This window comes from Carcharodon carcharias, chromosome 1 (genome assembly GCF_017639515.1).
Source record: "Carcharodon carcharias isolate sCarCar2 chromosome 1, sCarCar2.pri, whole genome shotgun sequence".
Classification (NCBI taxonomy): Eukaryota; Metazoa; Chordata; class Chondrichthyes; order Lamniformes; family Lamnidae; genus Carcharodon; species Carcharodon carcharias.
The window spans coordinates 35,039,705-35,054,160 of NC_054467.1; the positions used below are offsets into that span (position 1 = coordinate 35,039,705).

General features: G+C 46.2%; 1 protein-coding gene across 1 annotated transcript in view; it reads right to left on the reverse strand.

Annotated features, from left to right (window-relative positions):
• The window catches only part of LOC121280723 (probable protein S-acyltransferase 23), a 171,180-nt gene that overhangs the window by 89,040 nt on the left and 67,684 nt on the right, over nt 1-14,456 (reverse strand). Inside the window, exon 3 of the mRNA XM_041192851.1 lies at nt 8,775-8,845. Within this exon, the coding sequence (XP_041048785.1) occupies nt 8,775-8,845 (71 nt within the window). The remainder of the gene's footprint in view (nt 1-8,774; nt 8,846-14,456) is intronic.

The window sequence follows — 14,456 nt, forward strand, 5'->3', positions numbered from 1 at the left end:
GATTTGTCTTTTCCCACCTATTTCCATTATTTTTAAATGTATTTCCATCCATTGCTTTATCTCTACCTTTTAGCCTTTTTTGATTCCTTCACCCCACCCCACCCCTACTAGGGCTATCTGTACCTTGCTTGTCCTGCTTTCTACCCTCAATTAGCACATTCCTTAGATAATATCACCACCTTCAAAACCTCTTTATCCTTTTGTCTGTAACATCTTTTGGTTATCTCCACCTATCACTGGTCCTCTATCCAGCTCTACTTGTCCCACCCCCCCCTTAAACCAGCTTATATTTCACCTCTTCTATTTTTACTTCGTTCTGTTGAAGGGTCATTTGGACTCGAAACGTTAACTGTGTTCCTCTCCGCAGATGCTGCCAGACCTGCTGAGTTTTTCCAGGTATTTTTGTTTTTGTTTTGTGACCAAGCATTCATTTGAACTGACACCATCAAATTCCTTCAACACACCACAGGTTATGTACGCTCTCAGCAGAAAGTTTAGGTTGACAATAAAGATTTAGCATTCAAAGCACATGGCAGGTTTTATTTTGAAATCTAAATTGTACAATGCTAACCTTCATGCCAAGGCTGTCAATGATATATGAGATTTAAACACTGACATGAGAACTGATTTGTGAACATCTGGTGTAGATTTCAAACCTTTTCTTTCTAACACAAATCCTTCTGTTCCTGTTGTAAAATGTCTGTCTCAAAGTCTGAACCTCAAATCTAAGCCTTAAATCAGGTTTTAAAGTTTCAGTTTAAATATCACATTATGTTTTCCTTCTTGCTGGCATAGAGTGGACCTTTCCTAGTTAAAGAAGGCAATTTTACTTATGTTCTGCAAGCAGTTTGTAGCTGTCCCTGTCTGCTCTCGGCAAACCACTGACTTTTTCCACAGACATCCTTGCCATCTGGCAACTGGCCTGAGTGATTGTTATACAAATGTGACCCATGATTGATTTGCTCAATATTTGTTAACATCAAATCTTTCAGTGCAGTTTACATATTGCAATCAATATTGCTGTATAAGAGGCCAAAAAGCCTATCTCAGGTGGCCACTGATTTAACAGAAACAGGAAGGGAAGCTTTGAGTTTAATCTAACTGCTCTGCCCCATCAAAAATACTTCATTTAATTTGCCTAAAAGTTATATTTCAAGCACAATGGGCAATAAATTGACCTCGTTGGAGCCTAATTTTTCGGTGGTGTAGGTGCCCCTTGAGCTCCAAAGTGGTTTCCATGACATCCATGCATATTTGATGCAAAATTTGGTCAGAAGTTCTGAAGAAGTCATACGGACTCGAAACGTTAACTCTGTCTTTCTCTCCACAAATGCTGTCAGACTTGCTGAGATTTTCCAGCAATTTTTGTTTTTGTTTCAGGTTTCCAGCATCCGCGGAATTTTGCTTTTATCTTTGGTCAGATGCTGCCTTGATGTCAAAGACAGTCATGCTCAGCTCACCTCTGGAATTCAGCTCTTCTGTCCATGTTTGGACTAAGGCTGTAATAAATCTAGAGCTGAGTGGCCCTGGCAGAACTCAAGCTGAAAATTGATGAGTAGGCTATTGGTGTATAAGTGTTGCTTCATAGCACTGTTGATGATGCCTTCCATCACTTTTCAGATGACTAAGAGTAAAATGATGGGGTGGTAATTGGCTAGATTGGATTTATCCTGCTTTTTGTGGGTAGGACATACCTGAGCAATTCTCCACGTTGTTGGGTAGATACCAGTGTTGTAGTTGCAGTGGATTAGCTTGGCTAGGAGCATGGCTAATTCTGAGGCACAAGTCTTCAGTATAACAGTCGATGTTGTCAGGGCCCTTAGCTTTTGCTGTATCCAGTGTATTCAGCCTTTTCCTGAGTCAAATTGGCTGAAGACTGGCATCTGTGATGCTGGGGACCTTAGAAGGAGGCTGTGATGGATCATCCACTCAGCACTTCTTGCTGAAAGTGTTTGCAAATGCTTCAGTCTTTTCTTTTGCACTGATGTGTTATGCCCCTGTCATTGTGGATGGGGATATTTTTGGAGTCTCCTCCTCCTGTTAACTGTTTAATTATCCATCACTATTCATGACTAGATGTGGCAGGACCACATCTTTTGTTACCTCCCCCAAAAATTCAATCTTGTTAGGCAGACAGAACCTTTCCTTGACAAATCCATGCTGACTGCCCTTAATTAATCCTTGCCTTTCTAAATTACATAAGATGTACAGCACCAAATGAGACTATTTGGCCCAATCAATCAAACCTCCTTTTTTATTTATTCTTTCATAGAATGTGAGCGTCACTGGAAAGGCCAGCATTTGTTACCTATGTCTAATTACCTTGAACCGAGTGGCTTACTAGGCCATTGCAGGGGTTAGTTAACAGTCAACCACATTGCTGTGTGCCTGGAGTCACATTTGGCCAGACCAAATAAAGATTGTTGACTCTAACTTTATATTCCAGATTTATTAACTGAACTTAAATGTACCAGCTGCTGTAGTGGAATTTGAACAAGTGTCCCCAGATCAGTAGCCTGGGCCTCTGGATTACTAGTCCAGTGACATTACCACTACACCACTATCTCCTCCCATCTTTTCTTGTCTAAGTCTATCATTGTAACCCTCTATTATCTTCTCCCTCATATGCTTGTCAGCTTCTCCTTAAATGCATCTATACTATTCATTTGAATCACTCGCTGTGGTAGCAAGTTTCACATTCTCATCATTCCTTGGGTAAGGAGGTACCTTCAGAATTCCCAATCAGATTTTTTGGTGACTAACTTACATTGATGGCCTCTAGTTATGCTCTTCCCTACAACAGGAAACATTCCATCTGTACCAGCTCTATCAAAACCTTTCATAATGTTACATATCTCTATCATATCACCCCTCAGCCTTCTTTTTCCAAGAGAAAAGAAACTCAGCCTGTGAATTCTTTCCTGACATGTATAACTACACATTTCTGGTATCATCTTTGTAAATCTTCTCTGCACCCTCTTCAGTGTCTCTGGCAGGAATCTTCCATCTGGTGGTGATAGGTTATCGAGGGTAGAGGAGATGCAGATTTCAGGTTACTATCAGATCAGCCATGATTTTATTACATGGCGAAGCAGGCTTTAGGGGCTGAATGACTACTCCTGCTCCTTCTTCGTATGTATGTTCGCATGGAGTCCAAGTTTGGTGGTGGGCGCGGAAGTGAGAGTGATTTCTGCTGGGGGGGGAGGTGGGGAAATAGCTGACCACATGCGATCTTGCGCTGTTCAGCTCATTACATATGCATGAGCTCACCAATTCTCACAGTGGGGGTGGACAGTAAATCTCCCTCCCCTCTGTTAACTCGTGGTGTCAAAGGTTCGGCGCCCTGTTTAAAGGACACCCGGACAGCTATTCACTCCCTGCAGGTCAGGAGCAGCAGTCTGGATGTCATTCAAGATTCTGCTAAGACCAGAATGTCATAGAAAAAATAATGTGTAGCCCCCACAGTTCAGCAAAGCATCCCTGCAGACTTTTCTCGCAGTCACTGACAAGGCGGGAGGTGTAGTTTCCCAGGGATGGCAGCAGGAGGCCCTCTCTCTCTGACTACTGCGGCCTGGACGGAGGTTGTAGCAGAGGTTAGGGCCTGTGGGACCCACAAGAGAGCTGCCCAGCAGTGTAGAAAAAGGATGAACTATCTGCTGCGCTCTGCCAGGGTAAGTGGCATAGTCTACTCACTGCAAAACGACACTCATAAGAGCATCAGGCAGTGTAGGTGTGCGAGTGCTCAGGGATTTCAGGCAGGAGTTTATGTTGCAGGACTCAGCAGCAGTTGGGACATGTGTACTGAACATGTGCCAGCCACTTCATGCTCTCAATGTTCTATCTGCTGCAGGACATCTTGCTTGTTAATCACTTACTGGGAAGTGTTCAGGAGCTGGCATAGGCATGCATGATCCTAAAGTGCTCATTCAGCCATAGGGATGATCATAAATCCTTCTGTCTTTCTGTAGGACAAAAACTCGCACAACAGAAGGGAGTGGTCCAAGACAAGAGGAGGACTGCCCGACATCTGAGTCCTCACCCCATTTGTGGAGGAGGCCACAGAACGAGCCGGGAGGAGCAGGACCATGCCTGTGCTGAAGGTGAGATAGGACTCTCCCGGGAAGCCAGTGAGGATGCCTTCAGTCTGCAGTTATCAAATGCGTCCACAGAGTGAGACTTTGCTTTAATAAGGGAGCCTGCTTAGGCATCCACTAAATGTTTCTTTTCTCCATTCCAAGCACCAGCAAGAAAAGGGGAGGCCTGCAAGGGAGACCAACCATCAAACCAGCCCAACCCAACCTCTGACAATGATGTCTAAGAAGCCTCAAAGGGTGCACCACCACTGCTTTCACCAGCACCCTCCACTAGCACAAAGACATTCACCACAGTGGCTGCATGACCTAGAGTAGTTCGGGGTCACAATCTGGTGAGCACATAGCTGACACGGGTCCACAGCTGGTGGAGGCAGTGATAGCTCAGGCCTTTGACACTCAGAGGACTGCTGGAGATCAAGCTCCTGTTCAGCCCCATGCAGGTAACGAGCCTCCTGACTCGGCTATAAGAGACCTGTTAGAGATACAGAGACATGCAGGAGAACATCAGGCAGAGATGCTACAGGCCATACACAGACTGGGTCCAAGGCTGGAAGAGTCTGTCTACATTCTGCCTCCTGTTATGCTCCAGCATGGAAATGGTGACAGCTCCGGGGAGACCCAGGTCCAGCAGAATATGTTGTGGCTGCCGGATATGCACTTGGACATGCACTACGTAGGTCTAGTCATAGATGCAATGCAGCAGCAGCTAGGCGAAACAGGGATGAGGCACCGCAACCTCCCTCCAGGTGCCCTTCTCCTCAAGGAGTCAGGGAGGTGCCATCAGACACTCACAGGGAGGAGGAGTGCCAGCAAAGCACCCAGGGGTTTTATCCCAGGGCACTCCAAGGGTGCCCTGCCACTCCACCCCTCCTGCCAGTGACCCCATTGTCTCCAGAAGGTCAGGCTGAAGAGGCTGTACCTGCATTTGTGCAGGAAACCCTTAGCAGGCCAGAGGCCTTGAAGCCTTTGGGCCCACCAAAGTCACCATAGTCAACAGGTTGCCTCCACCTCAGCTGTGGATGTTGGGGCTGCACCTAGACATGGTAGTAGGAAAAGAAAGACAAAGAAGCTTTGAAGGCATACAGGTGTACAACCATTGTATCTAATTTTGACACGTAAGTGTATGTTTAATTGTTCTGTGTTCAGGTTTGCTGTATTCTCATGATGCTGCTAGTTGCTGCGATGGTCACAGTGAATTAAGGGCATTGCACTTCATTTCGATTATGTGGTTCTACAGATACACCATTTATTGTCTCACATCATCAGTAGTGTCATCACTGAGTATTTGGACAGGGGTATGTTTCAGTCTTGGCCAACATTTGTGACTGTGTGACCTAGGCACTCATTAGGCAACTCAACAGGTATTGCTCACCCAGTTTGGAGCCCTTTTTGGAATGCTGTCTGCGCAACGTTTTCAGTCATCATTGCAGGTTCTGTTGGTGTCCTGATGTGAGATATGAGGAGGATGTAAAGAGGGCTCAAGAGGAATTAGACAGGTTAAGTGAGTGGCCAGGAACAGGACAGATGGAGTATGAGGGTCAAAAGTGTGAGGCTCTCCACTATGGTCTGAGGAATAGAATACCAGAGTCTTTCCTAGATGGTGTGATAATGAGAAGTGTGCACCTGGCTGTCCTTGTTCAAAAGTAACTGTGAGCTAACATGCAAGTTCCCGACCTTGCTGGGATCTCGATGTTATGAGCTGCTGTGTGGGCTTCACCATAAAGAGCAGAACACAACTGAGCATGGCTCTCATCCAGTTACCTCATGACTTTTAGGGTGTCCCTTTAGTCAGCTAATTATGCTTACCTTGAACACCACCCACCCCAAAAAGACCCTCCCCCCCACTTCAAAGGATCACACTTTCAGAGCTACTGTGTTTTTGAGGAGACATTTAAAAATTGTGCACATCACATTTCAAACATACTCCATCACCATCTACCCTCTCCCTGTCGCCCACCAACTTCCTCCCCTGCTCACCCTTGACCTACCCAAAATAACAATTTCTCTCCCCTCTTTCACTCTTCAACCTCCTACCGTTAGCCTTGAACCTCTAACTATTTTGTACTATGTTGTACAAACAACATTGCTTCCCTCCCTTCTGAGCCTACACCCATTACCATCCCCATGCCCACCTGGGTCTTGATCCTGTTATCTGAGCCACCTGTTTTTGTCCATTTCCATGACTCCTCCCATGAAACTTTCAGCTACCTCACTATTACCTTGGACCTGCCACCCTAACGCATTCCACTCCCCATCTCACTGTGACTGTTTCCTCTGCTTCCAATTACCCTCAGTTCAGCCCCCAGGACCTAAGCATACAGAGTACCAATCCCACCCTCTAGAAAGATCTCTCTCCCACCGTCCTTGCCTGGAAACCTCCCCCACCCAAGCACAGGACCCTCAGACTCAACAAGTAAGGCCCTTCCCTCCATGCAACATCGCTGCACCTTCGCAGCCTTTCTGCCTGCTCCGGACAATCTGTCTTCCTTCGCCGGACAGTCTGTCTCCTTGCCCCGGACAGCCTGTCATCTTCCCTGGACAGCCTCCCACCCTTCCCTGCTGGTCTTTCCCCATCCTTCCCTGCTGGTCCTTCCTCCACCCTTAGCCCCATCCTTCCCTTCCCTACTGGTCCTCCTCCCCTGCCTGGTCCTTCTGCCTTGGTCCTGTCTCTACCCTGCTCTACCCTTCTCCCCTTAGCCTGCTTCCCTTGTTCAGCCTCCACTCCACCCTTCTCCACTGGTCCTGCCTCCCATGTCAAGCCTTTGCGCAGCTTGACCTGCCAGCAACCGATTTGAATCAAAAGGCTGAAATTTGTGAGCAGTCCTCAGGAAAACCCATACAGTGGCTACTCACTTCAAAGTCATGGAAGAAGTCAACCTCGCCAGGTGCATGCCACTTATATGCAGTCGTCAATGCGAACGTTCTAATTTCTGACCGGCTGGGAACTTCATTTGGAGGGGGAGTTTAATTCTGGCAAGCTGGACTTCTAATGAGCATGTATGACTTGCTAATGCATGCAAAAGGGCTTCCTGGCGTTGTTCATCAGGAAGCACAGCCCACCTTTAAAAGCCCGAGAACATAACTGTAAAAGTTCACCCCGCCGCTGGCAAACTGATTTTTGGCCTCACACCAAATTAAGGTCCCTTGCCCACCAAGCTTCCTGCTGCTGGGGGCCCGGAAGATTCCACCCTCTATATTCTTCTTATAATATGGCTACCAAAACTGCATGTAGTACTCGTAAGTGTAGTCTAACCACTGTTCAATAGAGGTTTAGTATAACTTCCCTACTTTTCAATTCTATCCTTCTAGAAATAAAGCCTCAGGTTTTTTTTTTAATGGCCTTGCTAACCTGTGGCACAACTTTCAGTGATTGGTGTATTTGAACTGTGAGATTCTTTTGTTCCTTTACTCTACCTAGACTCGCACCTTCCAGGTAATAAGTGACTAAGTACTTTTAACAAATACTTAGTAATAGGTACTTTTCCTACCAAAATGTACTACATCACATTTATCTGTTGAACTTCATTTCTAATTATTTGCCCATTCTGCAAGTTTAGTAATGTCCTCCTGTATTTTGTTGCCGTCATCTACAGTATTGACTATACACCTCCCCCACAAACCCCACAATTTGATGTCGTCCACAAATTTAAGAATTGTGTTTTTGATTACTAAGTCCAACTCATTAATGCAAATTGTGAACAGAAATTCTTAAAAACTTCTTAATTTTTTTTGGTAGCTATTAAGGATAAACTATTTCCAGTGACAGAAGGTTTGGTAGCCAGAAGGCACAGGTTTAAGATGATAAGCAAAGGAACTAGAGGTGACAAGAAGATTTTTAAAAAATTAATACTGTCCTTCAGAGCTTTTTCCAATAATTTGTCCATCATCAAGATTAGACTGACTGGACAGATCTTACTACCTCTGAGATCCTGCTTATTAATTTATTTCCTAGCTCCCTAAAATGTGCTTGCAGACCTTTTCCCTCTTTCTACCTATCATTGGTGAACCACAGTGTTCGGCTGATCACCCTTCCTCTTCAGGTCATTCTGCAGCTGTTCAGTGACATTGACCCTGGCACCATTGAGGTAACATGCAATCCTGGAATCATGCCTGCGGCCACAGATATGCCTATCTGTTCCCTAACTATTGTACCCCCTGTCACTTGCTCTTTTGACCTTCTTCCTCCCTCTATGTACAGCTGAGCCACCCATGATGTTATTGACTTTGCTCTGATTGTATTCCCCAGAGGAACCCTCACCCTTAACCATTTTTCATAACTGAGTACCGGTTAAAGAGCGAGATGCGCTCAGGAGACTCTTGCACAACCTGCCCAGTTCTTCTTGTCTGCCTGGCAGTTATCAGTTTCTTCCTGACACTCGCACTCCACCACCTCCGAGCTCTCTGATTCTTGAACTAATTGATCAAATGCTAAAAATACTAGACACACAAAAAGTAGTATATAGATACTTAACTTATATACTTGCTTCTCCCACGTTGGTGTTTGTAGAGCTTGCTAACATTGATAATCTATGTGTTCCCAAATGAAGAATACCTCCTTAGGTGAGATACTGGAAGGTGGTCTGCAACCTATGGGACGTAACTTGTAAATTTTGAGAGGAAGTGAATGTGGTGGTGGTGGTGCTGGGGTAGGGGATGGGAGGTGCTTAAAAAAAATCTTACCTGACCAAAGCCATCCAGTTGCCTAGGATTGAAGCCAGAATATATCAGCAGGCAAGTTAACTCGCAGTGCCCTATGAAAAAATAAGAACATGGAGGAAAAGGGACAAAGTGAGTGGGACTATTTATTATTGCACAACCAATTCAAGCTCTATTTCAGGATTTTACCAGAACCACATGCAAATTATTTTACCAGGGACCGGTTATGACTGGGAGTCTGTCATCTCTTTCAGATCAAAGCATGCACAAAGCACAATACTTTGATGGTTAACATGATGGAAAAACACTTTTATATTAGGAACTATGTAGTGTGGAGTACAAATTCAAAACCCATCCTTTCTTATGTTTATGTATAAAAGCAGAGGCAGTCTGTTTGAAGTTCAGCCTCAGATCATAAACCCAAAGGTGCATCTGAACAGCTGTCACACTGACCACTGAAGCGCTGGCATAAGGGGTTTTCTAGAATAGGAAGAGAATGTTAGGAGGGTCATTGGCCAGAAGACACAGGTTTAAGATATTTAACAAAACATCCAGAGGAAAATGGGGAGAATATTTTATATGTAGCAAGTTGTTACAATCTGGGATATAATTCCTGAGAGGATGGTCAAAGTAGATTCATTACTAATGTTGAAAAGGGAATTGGATACATACTTAAATGGGAGTTATTTGCAGGGCTTTGGGAAAGAGCAGGGAAGTGGGTGAAATTATACAGGTCTTTCAAAGAGTCTGCACAGACACAATGGGTCAAATAGCCTCCTTCTGTGCTGCATGACCCTATGATTGTGAAATCAACAACAGCCAATTCCATACCTACACATAAAGAAGGTGAATGACATGTTTAGGTTATTTATCCACAACCAGAAATATTGGCCTGAATGTTCCCATTGGTGATTTGGGGGCGGGGCCCCCTCACCGATGGGAGGAACCCCCAATGTCATCCCGGTCCCTTTAAATTATTAGGAAGGTGGGCAGACAGCAAAATCAGCTGTCCACCCACCGACCTGTTAATGGCAAATTGAGGCCATTACAGAGTAATTAAGATAATTAAAGACCCTGCCTGTCCAGCCTTAAGGTTGGTGGGCAGGCCAGGAGCCCAACGGGCATCTGATAATACATGAAACCTCATCCACTGGCGGGATGAGGTTTCATGTCTGTTTTAAAAAACTTCAATGCATTATGTGATATTTATTAACATGTCCCATCTTGTGTGACATTGTTACATGAGGGGGACATGTTAATAATTTTAAAATTTTTCTATTTTTAAAGTTTTCTGGACTGTCAGTGATCTCCCTGAGACAGCACTTAGTCTCAGGGAGCAGTGCGCTCTTTCGCGCACATGAGCACACTTTGACAGCTTCCCCCAACCCCCTTAATTAATTGGCCACCAAGGGGAAAATTCTGCCCATAAAGGCTCCTAATGCAAAAGCACATAAGATGACCTGGTATCTACCTTGGTAATTTAAAGTCATCGCAGGGATGAATCAAAGAACATGGGGGGAGAAGTTAATTTATGTAGCATCATTAGCAGGCTTGCGATGATTCACTCAGTTAGGCTATGCTGTGGACCACTACCTGCATAGCCTGGACAATGGTCTTCAATAACATTTACGTCATGGCGACATTGTGGCCACTGAATGTCTCCCCTGCTGACATCATGATGTAGCTTTGGATTATGGCATCAGACCACAGGGAGCCTCATCTTAATGCTCCTGTCAACATGAGCATGGGACAGGCTTGATGGCCATTTCCTGCCAATTATTGTATAAATTGGCTGGTATAATATGTAATGGCTGAGTTGGCCAATGTGTGGATTAGATTAACACTGATAGCACAGGGTTAATCCGCATTCCGGCTGAGGCAGACTCAGGGCTCGCCACCTCAACCTACCCATGGTAAAAAAAGTCATAGCACTTTGCCATAGCTCAGCAAATAATCATCAAGGACCTGCCTTAAGACAGTGAGCTCAAGAAGAATAATATGTATTATTTGAAACAGAGGTTAGTCTGGGTTCGAAACACAGGCCAATTTCTTCCCTGCAGACAGGTCATAATCAACAATTATGAGACTTTCGGATGGCTGGTACCTTAAAAGACAAGAGCAACAAGGGTATGCCCGTTATATACCAAAATATAAACTTGTGCAAAAGTGAGTATAGATTGGATTATAATACTATAAGAATTAACTTAATTAACAGCAACAAAGCTAGCTTTGTAGTAAAACACTAAGGGCAGGATTTTTAGGTTGGTGTGCGGGTGTGATTGGCAGGCCTGGGAGTAGCCAGGGAATGGACCGCCACCCGCGATGGGCCCCCGGCTGCAATTTCACACGGGTTGGCCAATTAACGGCCAGCCAGTGTGAAGCGCTTGGTGAAATGCTCAGCGCTGCCAGGGTGGGGGGTGGGTGGGGGTGGGGGTGGTGAGAGGAGGGTGGGCACTAATGTAATTGTGGGTGTGGGCGAGCACTGAATGAAAGTTCCCTGAAGGCAGAGAGCTGCCTCAGCGAGCTGAAGACTTTAAAAGTATTACATTTTAAAATCAGAACAAAACGTCCAAGCATCACAAACAGTCACCTGAACATCTGTGCATAGATTTTTTTTTATTTAATAAGGGAAAGCTCATCCCGCTCTTGGATGAGGTTTCATGAAAAATGCAAAGGCTGCCTGGCCGATTCACCCATCTGCCAACCGTGAGGTTGGACAGACCATGAAAAATGAGGGACAATTATAACGTTAATGGGCTTGATTGCCCTCTTAATTGTTGGCGGGCCCGCTTCCGACTTTCACATACACTCACCGACTGAAGTATCCCGTGAGTGAGGGATGATGTTGGGGTGCTTGCCGGACATCATCACATGCTATTTTACGCTTGAGCGGGTCAGGCGCGTGCCTGCATGCCAACTTAAAAATTCGCCCTAAGAAACTTTGGGGGAAAAATTGGATACCCTGAAAAAAAGGATGAGGGATTGCAATGCTTGATTAACCCCTGTCTCTTCTTTCTGATACAGGCAGCACACAAACTTCGTGCTGCCTGCTCATTTATATGATTGTAGCGTGCAGGCAGCCCTAAATGTCCTATTGATTGGCTGCACATCTCAGCAGGGAGTCCAAATTCATGCAAGGAAGCATTATTTAAAGCTAGCTGTACTAATTAAAGCCAGACCGCACTCTTAAAGGGGATGTGCATTCTGGTTGCAGCAGGTGCTGGAAGTGGCTGGGGGAGAGTGCCAAGCAGGAGAACACCAAATAATGGCACAACAGTTCAGAGAGCATGCTCCAAGGTTCTCCAATGCAGCATTGTAGCCCATGGTGCAGAAAGTGAACAGGATGAGCGAGGTCCTCCATTCTCAGGGGACCAGGGGAACCTCCAGACAGACACTGCAGAGACAGTGGGAGCGGACAACCACCGTGATCAAAGCCAGCTGCGTAGCCCTGAGGGCCTAGATGCAGAATCACAAGAAGTTCAATGAACTCACACAAGCTGTCAAGATCAGTGAATGCATTTCGAAATGCCACACCCTTACTAATGCGTCACTAGCTTCGTACTGTTCAATTTAGCAACTCCCTTCACTCACCTGCCAGCAATCTCTTACCAACTACGACTCATAACCCCACATTCATAGGCCAGGATTTGGCCCTTATCGGGTGGGCTGTGGGGGGGGGGGGGGCGGGGGGGGTGTGTGTGTGTGTGTGTGTGTGTGTGTGGTGGTGGTGGGTGGAGGTGTGGAGGAGAGGTCAGGAAGCCGACTGCCGCCCACGATCGGGGCCAGACCGCGATTTCACGCGTGCTGCAGCGCTCAGTGTGCTGCCTGTGTGTGGGGGGAGGAGGGTGAGCAGGGAATTTTGCACAGGAAAAGCTCCCTGAGGCACAGAGCCCCCTCAGGGGCCTGAAGATATAAAAAATCAAGAATAAAGATTTAAAAAAATGTTATAAAACCTGTCCCCTCACGTGATTCTGTCATATGAGCAGGGACATGTTACTAATGAAAAGTTAAAACTTCTATTTTATTTTTATTTGCTGTTGGAAACCTCATCCACAGGCAGGATGAGGTTTCCTAAAAAATGCAATGGCCGCCTGGCCTTTTTGCCTGCCTGCCTGTAAGGTTGGACAGGCAGCGAAAAATTACATTTAATTGGTACTTTAATTGCCTTAAAAGGCCTGCTAACTGTCGATGGGCACACGGTCGACTCCTGCGTGCGCCCGCTGACCGAAATATCGTGTGATGATCGTGCGTCATTTTACGCTCGTTCGGGTCAGGCACGCGCCTTCCCAATGTGGTAAAACTTCTGGTCATAATTTTACCTCACCTTCACTTAGCGCAGCTGCAAACCTCACACCCACATGTTATTGCTTGCACACTGTGTCAGCTATTCAATTATGATTGGCACCTCTCCCAAACAGATTGTACCATGCTCACTGACACACTTTCCTCTCTCCGGTAGAAGGTGGTGCACAACTGCAGTCAGCAGCACTTAACAAACAGGGACAGGCATGGCTGCATGTCCTTACCTTGTTGGGACAGACAGTGCAGCCATGACTGAATCTGTGGCTATTGGTGAAATAATCATGGAATGCTCATGCCTCGTCCTCTTTCTCACATTCATACTTCCTCCCTCACTACACAATCTCTTCTGATTTACAAGCTCCAGATGGTCTAAGCAGGCAAGTCTTGCTTTCTCCCCTCCTCTCACCACAGCATCATCCTTGTGCCCTTCTCCTTTCAGATACCCATGAGCTACAATTTGGCCAGGTAGTGGTTCAGGAGCAAGAGGGTGAAAAAGAGACTGACGATGAAAAAACATTGCCACTCGATCTGATAGATTGTTGGGTTACTGAGACACCCTGCGAGGCCCTTCGCATTTTGGGATCTACAACCATGATGGCTACAGTCTGAACTTGCTGAGATTGCATGACCTCAGTCTGAGCTTCCGCTGCAGAACTCAAATGTTGGGTTGGTTTCTGCTTGTGCTGCAATAAAAGCTGAGGCACGGCCATCAGACACTGCATCGTGGGTGGTCCACACTTGTAATAATGGAATTAGCCACCAGTTCAACAATGGGAAGGATGTGCTCCAGCTCTGCACAAAGCCCTGTGCAAGATTGACGTTGGATGCCTTCATGCTGCTTGACAGCGACTACAGGCTTTCTGGTAGGTTTCCCAATGCACCAAACATTTCTTGGCTTGTCAGCTCAAATATTGGCAATGCGTGTACTTTAGAGGGTAGCTTTGATCTGGTGAAGTTTCAGGTACTAGAGACTTGCAGGCAAGGCAGTGCAGAGGTTAAGGTAGTGCAGGTGCCTGCTCGGCTAAGTTCTGCTGCAGAAGACTCAGATGAGGACTTTGATGGGGCAGTGTCCAGAAAAAGGCCAATGGATGTGTGCACAGAAATGCCACACACCCACCAACCCCCAAAACAGGACCCCCTCCAAAAGCCCCAGAGGACTCCCTCCACAACCCTGACCCCCCCACAGGCGCTCCCCAACTAAACCCCCAATCCCACATGGGACCCCCTACCTACCACGGGTACCCCCCACTGCTCACCCCTCCCCTCCCACTGACCAACCTCGACCACCTGACCCCCTGCTGACCACCTGACCTCCCTGCTGACCACCCCCCACTGATCACCCCCCCTACTGACTACCCAACCTCCCCACCAACCACCCCCCTCACTGACCACCCCCGAACACCT